The sequence below is a fragment of the Aquarana catesbeiana genome, linkage group LG02 (genome assembly GCF_042186555.1).
Source record: "Aquarana catesbeiana isolate 2022-GZ linkage group LG02, ASM4218655v1, whole genome shotgun sequence".
NCBI classification, from domain to species: Eukaryota; Metazoa; Chordata; class Amphibia; order Anura; family Ranidae; genus Aquarana; species Aquarana catesbeiana.
Window position 1 is genome coordinate 2,023,583 of NC_133325.1, and position 23,768 is coordinate 2,047,350.

The following is a 23,768-nucleotide window of genomic DNA, read 5'->3' on the forward strand; positions in this document are numbered from 1 at the left end:
GAGCTGAGCTCTCACATCTCTCAGGACTCTCATATTGCACACACCGGGGGACCACCTCATACACTTCATCTTCTACATGTGCTGGACGCCATGACACTCATTTCTTGGGGAAAATGTTCTCTGGAGATCTTGGAGGAGATGAAAGGAATGTTGTACAACGCATGTGTGAGACGAGGCACATGACATCACACGCTCCATCTTCTGCATGCGCGGTATAAAAAACATATTCATAATGGCGGTGTGGGGGAGGGGACACAGGTGGGACAATATGGAGTCACTATGGGGGAGGGGCCGTACAGGGAAGTAGGTGATAAGGACATATTGGGGGGATTCTGGAATAGAACACACAAGCCTAACGCTGACCACACACTATACAATCTGCTTTAGAATTTCCAAAACAATGTAATAGGAGGACACACCCAAACCTTCCATTCAGTGTGTATGGGATCGGGCAGATCCTTGTACTATGTAGATGATGGAAGATGGAAAGGAGATTGTACAATCAGATTGTATAGTGTATGGTCACTTTAGGGCTCATTCACACCAACAGTTACTCTGGACATACACGAGGAGATTTTCAAATGAACGTCTGTATGAACATTGACACCAAAGTCTCCTCAGTACCTCCAATGATGAATGTTGTTCTCATTACTTGGAAACAATCGTGTGTTTGGAATGATTGGACTTTCCTGAATGAAATCTCATTCACTGCTAGAAATTTCTTCATTCCAGAAACATTTTCCATCCGACTCCTTCCAATTTCCTCATCACCGCCATCACACACTTCCATTTCCCTCCACTAACCATAAGAGAATGGAGGGAAGGATCTTCCAATGAAAAGATTGGAAGGAGATTGTACGAGTGTATGGGCAGCTGAACAAGGCGATGTTCCCGATGTTCTATGGCTTCCGTCACCATCAAAGAAAACAATGTGAGGTTGTATTGTTTGTGCTGATCGTTCCCACACCTTGTATAATATTACAAAGAGCCCATAGAATTCTATAGAAGAGAGCCTAACACCTCATTACACCACACAACAGCGCCCCCACACTGCACACCAGAGAACACGCATTATACACACAATACCATGGGCTGTGTGCTGTGACTGAGCCCCAATGTTACCACCCCCCTCCCCTCTACTGGAATTGTCCAATCCTGTCCTCTAATATTAGAGAGAGTGTCTGTACTTCTCATTACATGTTACCGCCCCTCCCCCATACACATTCCTCCCCAACTTCTCACCCCTCCCCCATACACAGCCCTCCCCATAACAAAAAGTTCTCACAACTTGTATAATTTCCCTGTGCACAAAGATTGCAACAGATATACTTATAGACCAGATACTTCCTAAATATAGAACCATTTATCCAACTGGCCATCCAGAGCCTCTGGTTTATAGACCGGATACATCCTAAATATAGAGCCATTTATCCAACTGTCCATCCAGAGCCTCTGGTTTATAGACCGGATACATCCTAAATATAGAACCATTTATCCAACTGTCCATCCAGAGCCTCTGGTTTATCTCTGACACATCCGGTGTACACAGTTGGTTGCTCTCTGTGTGCAGTGGTTGGGGGTTAGTAGAAATATGGCTCATCCACGTGTTTTTACTGTTCCCTTAGTTTCAAATGTAAATGAGCTATTTTTGCAACCTTCTACAGCCTGTGTCCCCTCCCCCACACCGCCATTTTGAAAATGTATGTTATACTGCGCATGCAGAAGATGGAGCGTGTGATGTCATGTGCCTCGTCTCACACATGCGTCGTACAACATTCCTTTCATCTCCTCCAAGATCTCCGGGAGAAAGTTTTCCTCAAGAAATGAGTGTCATGGCGTCCAGCACATGTAGAAGATAAAGTGTATGAGGTGATCCCCCGGTGTGTGCAATATGAGAGTCCTGAGAGATGTGAGAGCTCAGCTCCGGATCTCTCTGAAGACACCAGTGTGATCAGGGGAGGAAGGAAGAGGACACAAGAAAGGGAAAGCTCCTCATACACTAGGAGATTATTGAAGGAGAATTTGGAGAAATCTTCTCACTACATTCCATGGATTGATGAATGGCGATCAGAAGGAGTTCAACATTTCATTTCCTTTTATCATCTCATTTTGGAATGAATGGAATTTACTGAATGAAAATCACATTCACTGCTAGAAATTAGTTCCTTGGAGAAAAATCCCCCATCCTGCTCCTGCCCATGAGATTCTATTGTGTCATCTCAGAGTATGGAGGGAGGGGTCCTCTTTGTCATTCCCCCCTCCCTTGCACTGTTTGTAGTCAGTGTGGCCCTAAGGCATCTGTGAGGGAGGGGCGTCTGTAAGGAAGCTGGCTCACAATGTGATTGGAGTCTTCCCACATCTGTAGTGCAGACACAGAACGTCCCTCACACCTCTCAGCTAGGACAAAAAGCCTCCATCTTCCATTGGGGACACAGAGGAGAACTTTCCCCTGATTGTGGACACTTGTGAGCAGGAGGAAGGTGAGAGGGACCATCCAAGAGGACCCCAACCATAGAAGACTCATCAGAGGAGCCAAGAGGGACCATCCGAGAGGACCCCAACCATAGAAGACTCATCAGAGGAGCCAAGAGGGACCACCTGAGAGGACCCCAACCATAGAAGACTCATCAGAGGAGCCAAGAGGGACCATCCGAGAGGACCCTAACCATAGAAGACTCATCAGAGGAGCTCCACATCAACTTTCAGAACAGGACAGCATCAGACAGGTATTGATCTCCCACTGAGCACCACTAACTCCCCATCCCCCTGTCCTTCCTAGTCCAGGTCCTTGTTTCCCCCTGCTTCCCAGTTTCCCCCGTATCCACCCCCTGTCCCTCACTTTCTACTGTTCACCCCTCTTTCCCTCGTATTGCCCCCTTCCCATCTCACTGCCCCCCTGTCCCCTTATTGCCCTCTTTCCACACTTCTGTTTCCCCAATTACCTTCCTGCCCCCCCAGTACCCCTCGTCCAACCGCTGAGCACCAGTGCCTCTTGTCTCTCTATGGAGCACCCCTGCCCCCCCCTGTTCTTGCCCCATTTTTTCCTACTAAGCACTAATGCCCAACACCCCCCCCAGTGAACTCCAATTTTTTTTCTTAATCAACTGATAACTGATAATAGCGGACATCCCCCTCCCCCCACTGACAACAAATAATGGGCATTTATCCCCCCACTTCCCCATCTCCTCCCCTGTCCCCTCACTGCCCCCATGTTGTGTGTCTGGTGTGGGGTGTACATGGATAGTGGGAAGAGGGAGTAACACAAGGATTCTAGCTTGTAGGGGAGTCTGAGGAACCCCAGAAGTGTGTGCTGATAACTAAACTGATCCCCAACCATTAAGCTGCCCACACATTATACAATTTTCTTGTTCAATTCCTTTTAGATAACCTTTACCTATGTAGTGTAAGGGCCGGCCTGACTGCATACAAACTGAAAGTGTTTGAGTATCACCTCATATTATATGGTTTTGGTAAATCTGGAGGAAAGTTGTACAAGGATATAATGTATGTCCAGTCTTAAGCCGGGTATAAACAGGCCGAATGTCGGGGGACATTGGCTGGTTAAAAAATAAAAATGAGGTGCATCCCCCTGTCAGGAGACAACATCTCAGTGGGGGAGATCACTATATTAACCACATACAGCGGCTCTGACCGGAGCTGACAAGTTTTTTTTCTTAACCCGCTGGGTTAAATGGAAAAAAACTAATAGTAAGTATCAGGCTTTGGAGTTCACCAGATTGTATGTAAGATTAGTATCTGCCTGTGTGTGTTCAGCCAGCTAGATATGGGTGGAGTCTCCCTCTAGTGGTGATCAGAGGTATTGCAGGCTGTCCCAAGTCTATCACAATAATCTCCCTCTCCTTCCCTCCTCTGCCATACAAGGTCCTCTCCTGGTTTTCTAGTTCCCGTGGTCTTCCATCCTTGTCATGTGTGTGGCAGTGGTGGGATAATAGAGTGTGTGTGCTGTTATACAGCTGTTACCCCTGTCTGGGCTGGGAACTTGGGTTTCTCCTGACAATCTGCCAGCGTGCTGGGTGATTTCTGTGGATATACAACAAATGGAGGTATCTTGTGTGTTGTCTGACCCCCCACATTCCTGTACCCCAATACTAAATGCCCCTCTACTCTATATATTGTGTTGTACATTACAATAGTGCTGACCTCTCTACTCTATATATTGTGTTGTACATTACAATAGTGCTGACCTCTCTACTCTATATATTGTGTTGTACATTATAATAGTGCTGACCTCTCTACTCTATATATTGTGTTGTACATTACAATAGTAGATCTCTCTCCATTGTGTGGATGTGGTGGGATGGTCGGGGGTCACCTCTCGGCCAATGATTTTTTACACAGATGAATTTCCTTTTTGTTATTCCAGAGGCTAAAAAAAGGTTCTCCATATTCCAGATCCGCTATTACTAAGTGATTTGATCGGTTCTTAGTGGATTCAGTAGATTGTTTTGCAGGTCTATGAGTTGTGTGATAAAGTTCCTCCTCCTCCCATTACAGCCCACACCACTAGAGTAGTGATCACTTCTTGGACTTTTCATCATCAGGTTTCTGTGTCTCAGATCTGGGAGGTCCGCTCTTCCTTTTACATTCTCTAAGTTTTAGAAGGTTGATGTATTGACCAGTTTGTCCATTCTGATCTCCCACCCATGAAACCTCTGCTGCAGTCAGAACTCATTCATTTAGTGGTGATATCTCTACTGCAGATAAATGACAGCTTCCAGTTTGGTGGCCATGGATACTGGAGCCACCACTGTCCTAGCAACCAATCATGCTGTGCGAACTGCCAACCTGCATCCGAGCAACCGATGATGTCATTGGTTCTGAGATGTAGGTGGCACAAATATCTGCATCCGAGCAACCAATAATACCGCACAGCACAGTGTTACTGGGTTCTAGGACACAGGTGGTCAGGAATATGTGATTTAGGGGTGAAGTAGTGATATTTAGTCAGTTTAGTGAATAACATCACCTGGGAGCCCCTTACTCTACTTTCAGCTGCCAGTTTGGGAAATGTCATTTGTAGTGAGATTCTGTGGGGAACAGATAGTCTGTTTGGTCTGCGTGTTTTTCTGTGGCATGTCAAAGGGATCTACATTGCTGGATACCATTATTATTATGGATTTTTATTTTTTGTTACATTTTTTTTTGGGGGGGGGGGTGGTTGCTGTTTGGACTTTGTCGTTGTGTTTTTGTTGTAAATGAGTAACCAGGCATACAGTACTATGTACCCCATTACTCGTTCATGTAGGGGGAGCAGGATATCTGGGGGCCCCCTTTTTTTTCAAATATTTCTTTGTTCTAGGTTTTCTAGAGACATTGAACAATAATTCAAATTGTATAATAAAGTAACCATTATACAAAAAAAAGGAGAGAAGAAGGGGGATAGAGGAGAAAGGGGTGGGGTCGGAATTGATGTTGGAAAAGGAGGGGGAGGGGTGCTGGTACGGTATAGGATATTACCAGGGTAAAGAAGACATGAGATAATTATGTGTATTATTTGTCCACAGATGGGTTTGGCAAACAAAAGGCCAACATAGTATACAGCAGATAAAGTAATATAACAATATCAAATAGTAGGTAGGTCAGGAAATAAAAATGTAGTCAGATGGAGAAGGCGTGGATCCCGTGGGTTGGTGGGATATTAAAGAGGATATTGTGAGGTAATGATCTGTATGGTAAAGTTGTAGGGCACAAAGCGGGTGATGCAGCCAAGAATGCCAATGATATGAGAACTTATCTTGCTATAAATGTGCTTTGGCAAAGGAGTATTCATGTTGAGCATCTTCATTTAGAGTGTGAATCACATTTCTGATGGCTGGTGAGGTTGGTGGTTTCCAATAGGAATGAGCCCGATGTTCGAGTCAAACGTAAGTTTGACTCGAACATCAGGTGTTTGCATGTTCGCCAAATAGCAAAAAATTTGGGGTGTTCACAAATTTGAAAGCCGCGGAACACCCTTTAAAAGTCTATGGGAGGGGGCGTGGCTTGGAGCTTGAGGGGAATGGAAGCTGTTCAGCTGAGCTCTGCACCTCCGTGACTCAGAAACCCCTTCCAGCACTGATAAAATTGGCGATGGGCAGAAGAGACAGCTTGCTCACAAGCCACAGACAACACAGATCGCAATCCACCCCGAGACCCGGCGGCATTCCAGGGAGAAATTTGAGCCACAATCTCAGAGGACAAGGGGATGTCCTGCTGCCAAGATGGCGCCACTGGAGCACGAGGTAACAAACAGTGAGGACTCTATGTCGGCCTCTGAAGATATGGGAAGGGACTCAGAGCACCCTGATCACCCGCTGCACTTCTCAGAAATGACAAAATTCGCAGCAGACATAAAAAATTAATTTGCCTTAGCTATTACTGACTTAAGAGCAGATCCACCTCCCCGTCTACTTCCCTCTCCCCCCACCCCCCATCTACTTCCCTCTCCCCCCACTTCCCCATCTACTTCTCTCTCCCCCCACCTCCCATCTACTTCCCTCTCCCCCCACTTCCCCAGCTACTTCCCTCTCCCCCCACTTCCCCATCTACTTCCCTCTCCCCCCACTTCCCCATCTACTTCCCTCTCCCTGAACTTCCTTGTCTACTTCCCTCTCCCTGAACTTCCTTGTCTACTTCCCTCTCCCTCCACCTCCCCGTCTACTTCCCTCTCCCCCCACTTCCTCGTCTACTTCCCTCTCCGCCCACCTCCCTGTCTACTTCCCTCTCCCCCCACTTCCCCGTCTACTCCCCTCTCCCCCCACTTACCCGTCTACTTCCCTCTCTGCTCACCTCCCTGTCTACTTCCCTCTCCCCCCACTTCCCTGTCTAGTTCCCTCTCCCCCCACTTCCCCATCTACTTCCCTCTCCCCACACTTCCTCATCTACTTCCCTCTCCCCCACCTCCCCATCTACTTCCCACTCCCCACCTCCCCGTCTACTTCCCTCTCCCCCCACCCCCCATATACTTCACTCTCCCCCCACTTCCCCGTCTACTTCCCTCTCCCCCCACCTCCCCGTCTACTTCCCTCTCCCCCGACCTCCCTGTCTACTTCCCTCTCCCCCACCTCCCCATCTACTTCCCTCTCCCCCCACTTTACCATCCACTTCCCTCTCCCCCACCTCCCCATCTACATCCCTCTCCCCCCTACTTCCCCATCTACTTCCCTCTCCCCCACCTCCCCATCTACTTCCCTCTCCCCCCTCTTCCTCATCTACTTCCCTCTCCCCCCACCTCCCCATCTACTTCCCTCTCCCCCACCTCCCTGTCTACTTCCCTCTCCCCCCACTTCCCCATCTACTTTCCTCTCCCCCCACTTCCCCGTCTACTTCCCTCTCCCCGCACTTCCCCGTCTACTTCCCTATCCCCGCACTTCCCCGTCTACTTCCCTCTCCCCACACTTCCTCGACTACTTCCCTCTCCCCCCACTTTACCATCCACTTCCCTCTCCCCCACCTCCCCATCTACTTCCCTCTCCCCCACCTCCCCATCTACTTGCCTCTCCCCCCACCTCCCTGTCTACTTCCCTCTCCCCCCACTTCCCCATCTACCTCCCTCTCCCCCCACTTCCCCGTCTACTTCCCTCTCCCCCCACTTCCCCATCTACTTCCCTCTCCCCCAACTTCCTCCTGTACTTCCCTCTCCCCCACCTCCCCATCTACTTCCCTCTCCCCCCACCTCCCCGTCTACTTCCCTCTCCCCCCTACTTCCCCATCTACTTCCCTCTCCCCCACCTCCCCATCTACTTGCCTCTCCCCCCACCTCCCTGTCTACTTCCCTCTCCCCCCACTTCCCCATCTACCTCCCTCTCCCCCCACTTCCCCATCTACTTCCCTCTCCCCCAACTTCCTCCTCTACTTCCCTCTCCCCCACCTCCCCATCTACTTCCCTCTCCCCCCACCTCCCCGTCTACTTCCCTCTCCACCCACCTCCCTGTCTACTTCCCTCTCCCCCACTTCCCCGTCTACTTCCCTCTCCCCCCACTTCCCCATCTACTTCCCTCTCCCCCCACTTCCCCGTCTACTTCCCTCTCCCCCCACTTCCCCATCTGGTTCCCTCTCCGCTCACCTCCCTGTCTACTTCCCTCTCCCCCCACTTCCCTGTCTACTTCCCTCTCCCACCACTTCCCCATCTACTTCCCTCTCCCTGAACTTCCTCGTCTACTTCCCTCTCCCCCTCCTCCCCATCTACTTCCCACTCTACACCTCCCCGTCTACTTCCCTCTCCCCCCACCCCCCATCTACTTCACTCTCCCCCTACTTCCCCGTCTACTTCCCTCTCCCCCCACCTCCCCATCTACTTCCCTCTCCCCCGACCTCCCTGTCTACTTCCCTCTCCCCCCACTTTACCATCCACTTCCCTCTCCCCCACCTCCCCATCTACATCCCTCTCCCCCCACTTCCCCATCTACTTTCCTCTCCCCCCACCTCCCTGTCTACTTCCCTCTCCCCCCACTTCCCCGTCTACCTCCCTCTCCCCCCAACTTCCCCGTCTACTTCCCTCTCCCCCCACTTCCCCATCTACTTCCCTCTCCCCCCACTTCCTCGTCTACTTCCCTCTCCCCCACCTCCCCATCTACTTCCCTCTCCCCCCACCTCCCCAACTACTTACCTCTCCCCCACCTCCCTGTCTACTTCCCTCTCCCCCCACTTCCCCGTCTACTTCCCTCTCCCCCCACTTCCCCGTCTACTTCCCTCTCCCCCCACTTCCCCATCTACTTCCCTCTCCCCCCACCTCCCCATCTATATCCCTCTCCCCCCACTTCCCTGTCTACTTCCCTCTCCCCCCATTTCCCCATCTATTTCCCTCTCCCCCCACTTCCCCATCTACTTCCCTCTCCCCCACCTCCCCATCTACTTCCCTCTCCCCCCAGCTGCCTCCCTGTTCACCCCACTTCCCTCCGGCCCCCATGTTGTGTGTCTGGTGTGGGGTGTACATGGATAGTGGGAAGAGGGAGTAACACAAGGATATTAGCTTGTAGGGGAGTCTGAGGAACCCCAGAAGTGTGTGCTGATTACTAGACTGATCCCCAACCATTAAGCTGGCCACACATTATACAATTTTCTTCTTCAATTTCTTTAGATAACCTTTACCTATGTAGTGCAAGGGCCGGCCTGACTGCATACAAACTGAAAGTGTTTGAGTATCACCTCATATTATATGGTTTTGGTAAATCTGGAGGAAAGTTGTACAAGAAAATTGTATAATGTATCAGTAACATGCAAAATCCACAATATTGTTGCACTCCTTGGTATCTTTATTGAAGCAATAAAATCACATCCCAGGTATGACAGGAACATGAAAGGTGGTGCGTTTCACGCTAAGTCAGCGCTTACTCAAACCTCATAATAAATAATTGTATAATGTATGTCCAGCCTTGGGCTCCGTGCACACTGGACGGTAAAATAACGTTATAAAAACGTCAGTAGCTTTGCAGTGAGTCTTTCATTGTTTTTTAACATTTTTGCAATAGCGTTTACTAGCTTTTTTTAGCATTTTTCCGCGTTAGCTTTTTTTTTTGTGTTTTTTTTTTAAGAATTTTTTATTTTTTTATATATTTTTTCAATGAATCAAAAACATTAAACACTGGTGAGACAAGTTTTTGAGCGTTTCTCGAAGTTCATCAACGTTTATGAGCGTTTAACATTTTTAAGCGTTTTTTTGTGGTAAGAAAAACAGCTCCTGAACACGATTTTAGGGCGTTTAGAAAACAGCCCATGAACTCCATTGCTGATAAATGTCCAAAATCGTCCATGTGTGCATGGACACATAGGATAACATAGAGGGGAGTTTATAGGCTGTTAAAAAAACGCCCAAACTCCCCAAAATGTCCGTTTATGAGCTTCAGTGTGCATGGAGCCTTTAGCTGGGTACACACAGGCTGACAGGAGTAGGGATGAGCCCAATGTTCGCCTGTTTGCTGAATGTATATAATTTTGGGGTTTCCGCGGGAAATTCGAGCACCCGCGGAATGGCCCATAATGAACGGGGAGATCATCAATGCACTGTGAGATTGCAGTGCATTGGCATCTGCTGAATGACCTGCATGCTTTGGCCAATCACAGCACGCTCTCCTTTGAGAGCCATGATTGGCCAAAGGCAGGGTGCTTTTGGCCAATCATGGCTCAGGGGGCTGAGTCCACACCCCACACTATGGAGGGCTGCTTACATAGCGGCCGTACATAGTTTTATGAATGAGAGCAGCAAAAAAACATTTGTAAAGGAAAAAATGTCATTTAAAACTGCTCACGACTGTAATGTATTGTCGGATCCCGGTAATATACATAAAAATCATTGAAAAAAACGGCATGGGTCCCTCAGTCCATTACCAGGTTCTTTGGGTCTGGTATGGATAATAAGGAGAATCCCGCGCCAAATTTTTTTAAAAAATGGCGTGGGGGTCCCCCCTAAAATCCATACCAGACCCTTATCTGAGCACGCAACCTGGCAGGCTGCAGGAAAAGAGGGGGAACAAGAGAGCCCCCCCTCCTGAACCATACCAGGCCACATGTCCTAAACATGGGGAGGGTGATGGGGACAAGGGCCTCATCCCCACAACCCTTGCCTGCTGATTGTGGGGGTCTGCAGGCGGGGAGCTTATCGAAATCTGAAAGCACCTTTAACAAGGGGACCCCCAGATTCCGTGAATGTGAATGGGTATCGGGTACATTGTACCCCTACCCATTCACCAAAAAAGTGTCAAAAAAGTAAAAATGACAGACAGTTCGGGACAATTCCTTTATTAAAAAATAAAACGTGTCCTGCGATGTCCATTCATCTTCATGTTGCCTTATGAGTTTATGTGAAATCTCCATTAATAGCTGTAAAATATTGTAATGAAGAATCTATTACATTTAGCTTGTATCTATGCAGGCCAGAATGTATTAATCTTCACATATAGCTCAAGACAAGTCGGGCCTAGGCTTTTGTGTACAAACAATGGGTTTCCTCCCTCATTGTTACACAAACTCACTTCAAAGCATCTCATGCTGGGATATGCAAAAGGGGGCCCACCCCGGAATCAATTCTTAACTTCCCAGCAACATTCTCCTGAATAATCACTAGGATTTGCATTCAAGGGGGTTGGCTTAGGCAAGATATAGGGAAGCTAACCAATCATAAGTCACGCTATGCCAAACTAGGGATGAGCCGAACACCCCCCCCCGGTTCAGTTCACACCAGAACTTGCGAACGGACCAAAACTTTGCACAAACTTTAGAACCCCATTGAAGTCTATGGTACTCAAACGTTCGAAATCAAAAGTGCTAATTTTAAAGGCTAATTTGCATGGTATTGTCCTAAAAAGTGTTTGGGGACCCGGGTCCTGCCCCAGGAGACATGGATCAATGCAAAAAAAAGTTTTAAAAACTGACGTTTTTTCGGGAGCAGTGATTTTAATAATGCTTAAAGTGAAACAATAAAAGTGTAATATTCCTTTAATTTTCGTACCTGGGGGTGTCTATAGTATGAATGTAAAGGGGCGCATGTTTCCCGTGTTTAGAACAGTCTGACAGCAAAATGATATTTCAAAGGGAAAAAAGTCATTTAAAACTGCTCGCGGCTATAATAAATTGCAATACACATAAAAGTTTGTTGATAAAAATGGCATCAGATTTCCCCACAGGGGAACCCCGAACCAAAATTTTAAAAAAAGCTGGCGTGGGGGTCCCCCTAAATTCCATATCAGGCCCTTCAGGTCTGGTATGGATTTTAAGGGGAACCCCGTGCCAAAATTTAAAAAAATAAAGGTGTGGGGTCCCCCAAAAAATCCATACCAGACCCTTATCCGAGCACGCAACCTGCAGAGGGGGGAACGAGAGAGCGCCTCCCCCTGCTGAACGATACCAGGCCACATGCCCTCAACATTGAGAGGGTGCTTTGGGGTCCCCCCCAAAGCACCTTGTCCCCATGTTGATGGGGACAAGGGCCTCATCCCCACAACCCTTACCCAGTGGTTGTGGGGGTCTGCGGGCGGGGGGCTTATCAGAATCTGGAAGCCCCCTTTAACAAGGGGACCCCCAGATCCCGCCCCCCTGTGTGAAATGGTAAGGCCTACCATTTCACAAAAAAGTGTCAAAAATGTTAAAAATTACAGTTTTTGACAATTCCTTTATTTAAAGTCTTCTTCTTTCCATCTTCTTTCTTCTATCTTCTTTCTTCTATATTCCTTCGGTTTCTTCCTCCATCTTCTTCTCCCTCTGGTTCTTCCTCCGATCCTCTGCTTCTTGCTCTGGTGTTCTCATCCGGCATATTCCTCCACGGCGTCTTCTTCCCTTCTTCGTTCACGGGCCGCTCCGCATCCATGATGGGAGGCTCCTGCTGTGTGACGCTTCTCGTCTTCTGACACTTCTTAAATAATGGAGGACGGGGCCACCCAGTGACTCCGCCCCCTCTGACGCACGGGTACTTGACGGGAACATCCCTGTGGCATTCCCTGTGATGTCAGAGGGGGGTGGGGTCACCCATTACGTAATTTTATCTAGGGAAAAAAAATAGGTAAATGTTTGTTTTATTAGTGGGTATTAGATGAACTCTAAAAAGGAGGAGGATACACCACACATTTTGTTTTGCTTAATATCCCATAATTTTAGTTGAAAAAATTATTTGGAAGTGCCATTATAACCGGTCAATGTAATGGGGAGGAAGTAACATGGCGGGAAAATTTTCTTTTGTTTTTCATGTTTCTTTTGTGCTCACCAAGCTTCATTGCTCTCTCTAACCAGTGTTTGAGTGTGCTGTATGGTGAGTACATGGGTCCCCCGGGAAAGACACCGATTGAGCGTGGTCTTGGTTTTGTTGAAAAGGTTCAACAGATTTCTGTTTTAATTTAAATGGTGTGTCCACTAAAGGCATAATATTTGTGTGTAGGACAGTGAAAATAGCTACAAGAGAGTAGTTTGTTTGTTTTAGCTGTGGGAATTTACAAGCAGTAATATTCTCATTGTTGTCAGTTAAAGTACAAAACTGTGGAAGTCTTGTTGCTGAATGCTGAAGCTAATATCTGAGAAAGATTATTATTATAGGGTATAAGGTGCATTCAGCATACTGGATTATTCCTTGACATTTTTTTTTTAAGGATAAACCCTACCAAAAATTCGATAATCTGAGTTTGTGGTAGATTCTTTTTTTTTAAAACTGAATTTGGTTTAACATTGGTGTAAACACAGCTGTGTTTACCTTTCTATTGTAAACCTAGAGGGCTACCCACACTATTTGATCCTGGTGGCCTTACTATTGTTCCTATTGCCCCCCGGGTCTATTGTTTTACGGGTGTAGGCTCAGACAAGGTAAACTACAGGATATTGTGAGTAGATTTGGTGTGTCTCCAGTAAGCTAAAAGATTGTATTTTTTTTGAGTTAAAAAAATATATATATATATTTATTTCTTTTTTTCTCCACTTTACTGTATTTTCTCAATTTTATTCTATTTGAGTTTCTGTTGTTTTTTCCCCCCTCCTTCTATATGCTAATCTCAAAGTGACTGTATAGTACAGGGGAACATTTAACTTAATTTAGCTTACAAATTGTGCATATTATTTGTTGATAATGGCAGCCATGTCCTGTCTAGAAAAGTTTGTAGCAACTTAAACTCTTAAACATAAGAGCAATGAATTTGCATGTGATGCTAGATTACAAGGATCGCCTTGGGCCTATGTCCAGGAGTTATTTGAAGAACAATTTAAAACAACCAAAAAGGATAAAAAGCTCAAAGGTTTATCTGTAGCGGGCATGTATTCGGCTTGCATAGCTATGAATGCTAAAATACAGCAATTTGAAGACATATTCTGTAATAAAAATATTACAATTTCTGAGAGGGAAAAAGAGAATACAGCTTTACATAACCAAGTACAAACCTTAACTACCCTTAATCAAATGGTTAAGGCCTTATAGGAGGAAAATGTTAAAAATTACAAATTGGCTCAAAAAGAAGTGGTACAATATGAAAACATGCTAACCAAAGTTGAGACTGAACTGGACCACATAACCAGTGCATACAAAGTGATCCAAAATCAGTTACAGGAAACTAAGAAAGGAACATTTATAGATCACACACATTGCACGCAAACAGAGTCACAAACAATTTCAATTCTTAAAGGACAGGTGACTGTGGCTAGCAGATGTGAACATGCTACTGCTACGGCACCTACTTGTGCTCATGAAATTGGGGACACAGAGGAATGTGAAGAGTACTTGGAAGGTGAAGATATGGGTCCTAATTCTACTTTTCCTGTGGCAATGGGATAAATCGCAAAGCCACAGGAGGATCGAGAATGCACCATGGTCACAGACCCACCAGACAACAGGGACCAGCTATCCACAAATGAGGAGCAAGACAAGTTCCCCATCATGGGTAGGATCCAGACCCTCTCCTCTCCTGAAGGAAATCAAACACTTTTGGGGTTTGATAGTGAAGAGAATGAATTGATATCTAAGGTATATCCAATTCAATTAAAAAACCCTCATGAGTGTGGCTGCTTTCATTGGCAAAATTAAAACTAATAAACACATTATTCCACACGCAACCAATGTACAACAGAGGTGTGAGCTCTTAGGTGTGAGAAGGCCTAATGGCCAGGTTAAGGCACCTTCCAGCCCAGGGCAGTGTGGGAAATCTCCACATACCATAGGGTAACATTCAATCACAGCGCCGACAACCTGAGAAAAAAAAACATAAAACAAAAAACTCCACCTCCATCGGAGGTGTCCCCCCCGTCTGCAGCCTTTTTGCGATGACAGCTGTTATATAGCTGAGGGTGGGGACACCCAGTGATGTGAACAGGTGACCCCGCCTGCCTCTGACATTACGTGATGTCACATCACGTCAGAAGGGGACTTGGTCACCCGCTTATGTCACCGGGTGGCCCCGCCCTCAGCTATATAACAGCTGTCAGTGCAAAAAGGCTGCAGTCGTCGGGAGCCTCCCATCGAGTCAAAGATTTTCCGTTTTTTTTTTCTCGGGTCGTCGACGCTGTGATCGAAGATGGATCTACATCGCGGGACATTTTTTTTTTGTTTAATAAAGGAATTGTCCAAAACTGTTTACTGTCATTTTTCCTTTTTTGACACTTTTTGGTGAATGTTTAGGAGTACAATGTACCTGATACCCATTCACATAGGGGGCGCGGAATCCGGGGGTCCCCTTGTTAAAGGGTGCTTTCAGATTCCGATAAGCCCCCCACCCACAGACCCCCACAACCACTGGGCAGACCCTCACAACTAGGTGCTTTTGGGGAGGACCCCAAAGCACTCTCCCATGTTAAGGGCATGTGGCCTGGTACAGTTCAAGAGGGGGGTGCTCTCTCACCCCCTTTTTCCTGTGGCCTCTCAGGTTGCGTGCTCGGATAAGGGTCTGGTATGGCGCAGGGTTCTCCTTAAAATCTATACCAGACCTGAAGGGCCTGGTTTGGATTTTGGGGGGTCCCCCACGCAATTTTTTTGTTTAATTTCTGGTGCAGGGTTCCCTTAATATTCATACAAGACCCAAAGGGCCTGGTAATGGACTGGGGGGATGATTTTTATGTATATTGCTGGGACTCGACAATACATTACAGTCGCAAGCAATTTTAAATGAAATTTTTTCCTTTAAAAATGTCATTTTGCTCTGGTACTGTTATAAACACGGGAAAGATGCGCTACTTTAAAGGCAGACTAAGGACACCACCCAGGAACAATATTTAAAGGAATATTTCATTTTAATTGTATCACTTTAAGCATTATTAAAATCACTGCTCCTGAAAAAAAAAAACTTTTTTTGCATTGTTACATGTCCCCTGGGGCAGGACCCGGGTCCCCAAACACTTTTTATGACAATAACTTACATATAAGCCTTTAACCCCCCTGGCGGTATTCCCGAGTCTGGCTCGGGGTGGATTTTCAATACCAAAAGCGGTATCCCCGAGCCAGACTCGGGATTGCATCGCAGGATCCAGGAAGAGTTTACTTACCTTGTCCCCTGGATCCTGCGATGTCTCCCTGCTGTGATCGGCGAGCCGCCGTGTCTCGCTCGATTCACAGTGCCGAGCTCCGTTCCCTGCGAGCGTTGCGACGCACGGGGACGGAGTTCGGCGGCAAATTCTGAAACACACAGTACAGATACAGTATACTGTAATCTTACAGATTACAGTACTGTATCAAATAATTACACATCCCCTTTGTCCCTAGTGGTCTGTCCAGTGTCCTGCATGCAGTTTTATATTATAAAAACTGTTCTTTCTGCCAGGAAACTGGAGATTGTCCATAGCAACCAAAACTGTCTCTTTACATCAAAAGTGGCTTTAGACCAGCTAGAAAACAGCGATAATAAATTAGAATCACTCGCAGAATTGAGCGATAGTGATTTGTGGGGAAATTGATTTGATTACATTATTGAATAATTTTTATTATTATTATATTATTATTTGTTATAATTATTTATAGTTATTTATTATATTATAATTTTTTATTTCGTTTTTCAAACTTTATCATACCCGGGATGTCTACTAGACTCTGGTTTGGACAGATTTAAGTGAACTATTCCTAAGAAATACAGGCCTACAATATAAAACACCAAATTTCTGTGCAAAATAATGGTACCACTTTCAGCACCTAAAATCTGAAATAATCATACCGCCAGGGAGGTTAAAATGAGCACTTTCGATTTTTCATTTTCGGGTCCCATAGACTTTTGCCTGTTCGCAAAATTCCCTCAGTTGTTTGGGTGGTATACCACACATAAATTGTACATAATGTCTGATATTTATCTGCCTTTTGAGAACTACCAATAGCTTATGTATGTGTTACATATGTTTATTTCATGTGGTACACCCCTTGTATTACTGTTATTATTATTCCTTTACTTGTTTCCCCACAAATCCCAGTTTTTGCCAGGACATTCATTCTCAGGCTTGAGGGCTCAAATTATTATTTTTTTTCTGCAAACTCCGAGATGTAGTTTTCTAGGCAGGGGGAGGATGTAGCAAGCTGATGTTTTAGGCAGGGTTGCTCCTAAATTTATTTGCTGAGTGATAGTTGCCTTTGCCAATTGATCTCACCCTAATTCTAGAATTGCTGCACTTTTTTCTCCTGTCACTAGGTGGCCAGGTATCCGGTGGAATTATTTAAGACAAGGACATTGCAAGGACAAATTAGGAATAGATGGGGTGTCTCAGCCAATGGGCAGGGATTTTCTTGAATTCCTTGGCCTGCTTGGAGAGCCTATTTATTTGGGTGAGGTCAAGTGATGTGTGCTCTGTGCCACCTGAATGGCTGTCTGGGTGAATGTGTGTTGTGCAGCCCCGGGCTGCTAGGCCAATGCCTGAGGCCTATCTCAGGGACGTCTGGCTGCTAGGCTGTCTGAGGGCCTATCCAGAAGCAAGAGAGCAGTGAAGGGTTGGGACAGCGGCTTGCAGTCCAACCAGAAGTGACGGTTCTGCCGGCCAGAGAACCAGCTGTGGACGGAGGTAGAGTTGAATCTGTCACCACTAATGGACTATCCACCTTATTACCAGGGACCACTGTGAGTAGCTGAAGCAAGTACTGGAACAGCATTCTCACCAACCGGGGATGGTGAAGAATTGGGAAACTTCAGCAGGTGCCAAGCCAGGGACCCAGCCAGCTGTGGTGATGCTTGCAGAAAAGCCTTGTGTGTAAAGCCAGGGACTGAGCCGGCCAGTGGGGTGACACTTGAGGAGTATCTGTGAGTGCCAAGCTAGGGACCCAGCAGGGAGGTGGGGGTGATGCTTGAGGAAGATACTGTGTGAGAAGATTGGAGGAGCTCAAGGGATCGAGTGGCAGTGGATCAGTGAGTGTAGTGAGAGAGACTGGGAGCTCAGTGGAGTGAAGAATTATAAGGGGAAATTGTAGAGGAAGTGAAGAAGTTCATTACAACGTGTGTTAGAAACTGTTATAAGACTGTTGCCATAGAAGATGGTGGCCTTACTTGTGCAGATGTGGCATCTTGCTGGATGCCTTTCTCTGCATGGCTGTCTACCTATAGAAGTTTCTGAATCTGCCAATTAACATTGCAACTACTAAGGGTGTCCTGGCCTAACCCTCTCTCCCACAGTTCTGTTCAAGAGACAATAAATCTCTTTGCATTCAAGAAGTCTATGTAGCCCATTAATCTACCTTATCTTGCACCCACCATGCCTCTTAACGTACTCTGCATAGAAGGATGTCAGCTCTGCCTAACTCTGGTGGTTCTTATTAGACCAAAGGGGGCCCGGGACCTTACTACATTATAATTGATGTCATTTTTATTAAATATTCAGAGTGGAAAACTCAGTGATTCTGAAGCTGATGTTAAAGAAGAGATAAAAGAGGAGGATGATGAGGATGGGGTTATGGAGGAGTCAAAGTTCCTAAAAGAACACAAAGATGTGTACCGGGACACCATGGTGGAATCATCCAGCTACATGAACCCCCCAGAGAGATGTTCCCATCCTCTGTATTCATGGGATTCCACACAGGAAGATCACACCATCAATCATTATTACAATGTTGGTGGAATGGAGCATCTAGAACATGGATGGAGATGTGTGGATTTTATATATGTGATGTCACAGTAATACAGCTTATATGTTACAGATGATATTTTCTCCCATTTTCTTCATTTAGAGTGGAGATCCAATCGATATGAAATTTGAGGTTAAAGCAGAAGAAGAAGAGATGTATGTGAGGGATGATCAGCAGTCTAAGGAGGAGGATGGAATAACGGGGACATTTATAGAGGAGGACACTCCTACAGAGATCAGAACAGGTCGGTCATTAACACAAAATACATTTCTCCACCCATACTGCTCACTTATTGGTCCAGAGTAGGGTGGGGACTGGGTTATATCAGCCTTTAATACCCTGGTCACTTTCCTGAGCTGTGTTCTCTGTCCTGTATTCATGTATTTCTATTGGATAATCTTCCTTCTCTGTGCTGCAGACACAGTTCATGTATCTAGGATGGATTTATGGAGATTCTGGGGGTTCAGCTGGCAGTAAATATTGATTTTCTCTGTAGGTGTTGCTTGTCTTAGACATCTGAGGTATGTGTCTTACATTCTGTCCCATACCCGTATCTAGCGAGATCTCTGACAGAGGAATTCTCTTGTTTGCTGGCAGTGCCGGGTGGAGGGATATGTCTGTATAGCAGGGGTAGGCAACCTTAACGAGGAGGAGATCTACCTGAACAACATGGGAGAAGTCAAAGATCACCAGGCACAGTATTGCCAAGTGTCACCTCCTCAAACCTGATTTAAACCTCTAATTGCCATACTACTGTGTCAAAATAGTGTGCATTGCACCACAATCATGGATGTAAATTAGGTGGTGAGGAGGCAACATATCACCTCCTCACCACCTGTCAAATACACTTGGATCGCTTTTCAGAAGAGCAGCAGTGTACCACCTGCCAATTTTAACCCATTTAAGTAAATAAGGGCACTCTGCATGCGCCCCACAATTTCATGCTTCTGTAAGGTCCAAAGGGTTAAAGCAGGTGGTGAGAAAGCAACAATGCTGCCTGCTTTAAACCCTTCCTTTCTGTACTGCACAAGGTTGCAGGGAACTTGCAGAGTGGCCTCATTCACTTGAATGGGTTATGCTTGGTAGGTGCGACACCCATCAACCATGACACCCACCAACCATGCCAACCATGACACCCACCAACCAATGCACCCATCAACCATGGCAGCCACCAACCATGTCACCCACCAACCATGACACCCACCAACCATGACACCCATCAACCATGACACCCATCAACCATGACATCCACCAACCATGACAACCATGTCACCCACCAACCATGACACCAATCAACCATGTCACCCACCAACCATATCACCCACCAACCATGACATCCACTAACCATGACACCTACCATCCATGACATCCACCATCCATGACATCCACCAACCATGACACCCACCAACCATGACACCCACCAACCATGACACCCACCAACCATGAAACCCACCAACCATGACATCCATCAACCATGACATCCACCAACCATGACAATGCATATAACTCCTGCTGCGGCTACGACATATGTACACCCCTGGCCACTGCAGCTAAAGGGGATGTGGTTGGGGCAGGGGTTTTACCACCCCTCAAACTACAAATGTAAATGAACCCTTACTGTTCTGAGCACCCAATAAGGCTGCTTTCACACTGATGTGCTGCAGTTTACCTGCACCACAGGTGCAACGCAGTGCATCTGCAACTGTCCTGGGTTAGCTGCATTTTGTCATAGACTTCTGTTATATCCTGCAGGTGTGGGGCACTTTCTGAAAGCGTATCAAATCTCCTGCATTCAGAAAGTCCAGCAAACCTGCAGACTATAATAGAAGTCTATGGCTAAGTGCAGCAAACCCGCAGGATATAATAGAAGTCTATGGCTAAGTGCAGAAAACCCGCAGGATATAATAGAAGTCTATGGCTAAGTGCAGCAAACCCGCAGGATATAATAGAAGTCTATGGCTAAGTGCAGCAAACCCGCAGGATATAATAGAAGTCTATGGCTAAGTGCAGCAAACCCGCAGGATATAATAGAAGTCTATGGCTAAGTGCAGCAAACCCGCAGGATATAATAGAAGTCTATGGATAAGTGCAGCAAACCTGCAGGATATAATAGAAGTCTATAGATAAGTGCAGCAAACCCGCAGGATATAATAGAAGTCTATGGATAAGTGCAGCAAACTCCAGGAAAGCTGCAGGTACACTGCACTGCACCCACGGTGTGGGTAAACCACAGCACATCACTGTGAAAGCAGCCTTATACTAATATGCTCAGTGTATTGCTTCACCTTGACCTGAAGATATCTTCCTTCTGCTGCTGGCACCATTCTGGAGACCACTAGCTGGGATTAGAGGTGGAGTGCAGTTGGTATCACTCCGCATGGCACTGGAGGTGGCACTACAGAGGAGACATCGGCAGGTCAGCAAGCTCAGACCGAGATCTACCAGTCAGGTAGTCGTGATCTACAGGTTGCTGACCCCGCTGTATAGTCTCAGACCCGAGACAAGAAGAACTCTCCACATAGTATAGATCTATAACATCTCTCACTTTATTACATAGAAATATCTGTCACACACATCGGTAGACATGCACAGTGTATCTCCTCGGTGCTCGGTCCAGCCGCAATGGGCGTGATGATGTTAGATTGCTATGCTCCACCCAATGTACTGACATCATCACATCAGGGATTGGATCAGTGATCAAGCCCCTGATGACCTCATCTGTGGTGCGTTTTTTGTATATGATTTAAAGGGCCAGCGCTGCATATTTTGGAGGAATTCTGTTATACCTCATATCTGGGTATTATGTGAGCAGCTTCCTGATTACTTATTTCATTTCAGGGTGGAATCAGATTATAGTGGTTTGATTTTATATCTGATGATGTGATTGGAGCACAGATGTTTACATGTTGATAAAAATGTGATAACATCCTCAAACTTTGGAACCTTAAACAGAAAGTGATAATGAGGGAGGAGCCAATAACCCAATGATGGTGGTCTTCAGGATCAGTTCAGTCTTCATCTTGGTTGTTCTCCCCCCATCCTCACTCTCTGACCTCTGGTGGGGCTCAGCCCCGCTGTTATTCATGACTAAATCAGGGAGTTCAGGACTTCTTGTGTTGGGAAGATGGCAATGAGTGATAGAGGGGGTGGGGACACTCGTCCTATAATCCCCTCATCACTGTCACTCCTATAAAAGACAGTTCTCGTTGTGTCCTCACTCTCTGACTAAGGTCCATGAATAAAGAAATGAACTGGTAGGAGATCAGAGGACCCATTTACTAATTACCTTGAGGGGGGAATTGTAAGATCCTCAGAGACAAAGCTGCCTGATGTGGGCGGAGTCCTGATTTAGGGGAACCAATCTGCTCATGTCTAGTAATAATCTTTGTATTTCTATTTTAGTAGATGGACGGGAGATGAGGAAAACCTCAGAGGATTGTCTCACTTTGTCTCCAGACTGTAAAGTAGAAGATGAGGAAATCACACAGTATAGTCCAGGAGAAAACCCGACCACCTCAAATGTCCATCCGGCACCACACAGTGTAGATGGACCATCGTATTCCTCTTATCCCAAGGAACCTCAGACTGTGAGGGACGGTGCCGTCCTTCCAACAGATAAGAGGTTTTCCTGTCCTGAGTGTGGGAAGTGTTTCCATTATAAATACCGTCTTAATGTGCATAAAAGATCTCACATAGGAGAGAGGCCGTATTCCTGTCCTGAGTGCGGGAAATGTTTTTCAGACAAGTCTTATCTTTCCACACATCAGAGATCTCACACGGGGGAGAAGCCGTATTCCTGTTCTGAGTGTGGGAAATGTTTTTCACAGAAGTATTATCTTTCCTTACATCAGAGATCTCACACGGCTGAAAAGCCGTATTCCTGTTCTGAGTGCGGGAAATGTTTTTCAAGGAAGTCCAATCTTTGCAGACATCAGAGATCTCACACAGGGGAGAAGCCGTATTCCTGTTCTGAATGCGGGAAATGTTTTTCAGACAAGTCCATTCTTTCCACACATCAGAGATCTCACACAGGGGAGAAGCCGTATTCCTGTTCAGAATGCGGGAAATGTTTTTCACAGAAGTCCCATCTTTCCACACATCAGAGATCTCACACAGGGGAGAAGCCGTATTCATGTTCTGAGTGCGGGAAATGTTTTTCAGAGATGTCCAATCTTTCCACACATCAGAGATCTCACACGGGGGAAAAGCCGTATTCCTGTCCTGAGTGCGGGAAATGTTTTTCAGACAAGTCCATTTTTTACACGCATCAGAGATCTCACACAGGGGAGAAGCCATATTCCTGTGTTGAGTGCGGGAAATGTTTTGCAGACAACTCCAATTTTTACAGACATCAGCGATCTCACACGGGGGAGAAGCCATATTCCTGTCCTGAGTGCGGGAAATGTTTTTCAAGGAAGTCCTATCTTTCCACACATCGGAGATCTCACACGAGGGAAACGCCATATTCCTGTCCTGAGTGAGGGAGCTGTTCCTCACTGAAGTCTGGTCTTCCTGTACATCAGGGATCCCACACAACCCCCGAGGTGTATTAGTGACTTGAGTGCGGGAAATGTCTTCTATATGAATGTTGCTGGACATCACAGCTCTCATGTGGGGAAGAAGTACACCCTGATATACACCTCAGATATACTCCATGGCTGATCTCCATCATATAAGAAGCAGGGGGATATATTTGTGATGAGTGTGTGAAGGGGGGTGTGAGTCCCTGGATGTCCTTTATTATTGGCCCGTACACAGGGAGGACTTGTCTCACAAATATCCCACTTATATTGTGTTTTATCACTCCATGTCAATGTGCTGTGTCTATCTAAACAAGGATGGACAATGTCACTTGTGATTTGTAACACTTTGTATTTTGTAACTGATTGTTCAATAAGAGAACTTCCAATAAAAACGATTAAAATATAAAAATGGAGTCATTGCCTTTCATTGATATGTGATGTAAGCTTTGCAAGCACTTAGTGTTCTCATTTTTTTAAAATTGTTGAATGAATATGACAAGAATTCACCCAGCTGTAATGAATGTTGTCCATATTTTATTTCATACAGTGATTTCCTATGATCATTGGCTCCATCTAGTGATCATGGTGCGGTATTGTTGTATTTTTACTGATGGGGGCCTTCTACGAAAAATACTTCACTATGGCCACTAGAGGGAGCTGACCATCATAGGAAATCACTTTGTTAACCACTTCAGCTCTGGAAGGTTTCCCCCCCCCCCTTCATGACCAGGCCATTTTTTCAAATTTAGCGCTGT

The 23,768-nt window shown here is 46.1% G+C and overlaps 2 protein-coding genes across 2 annotated transcripts in view; one reads left to right on the forward strand and one right to left on the reverse strand.

Annotated features, from left to right (window-relative positions):
* LOC141130067 (uncharacterized) overlaps window positions 1-23,768 on the reverse strand; it is a 587,573-nt gene that overhangs the window by 52,461 nt on the left and 511,344 nt on the right.
* On the forward strand, window positions 22,126-22,971 carry LOC141129554 (uncharacterized; the record flags this gene model as incomplete). The annotated part of the gene is made up of 1 exon (XM_073617652.1): window positions 22,126-22,971. A coding segment is annotated over one exon (846 nt), but the record flags the coding sequence as incomplete, so codon positions are not given.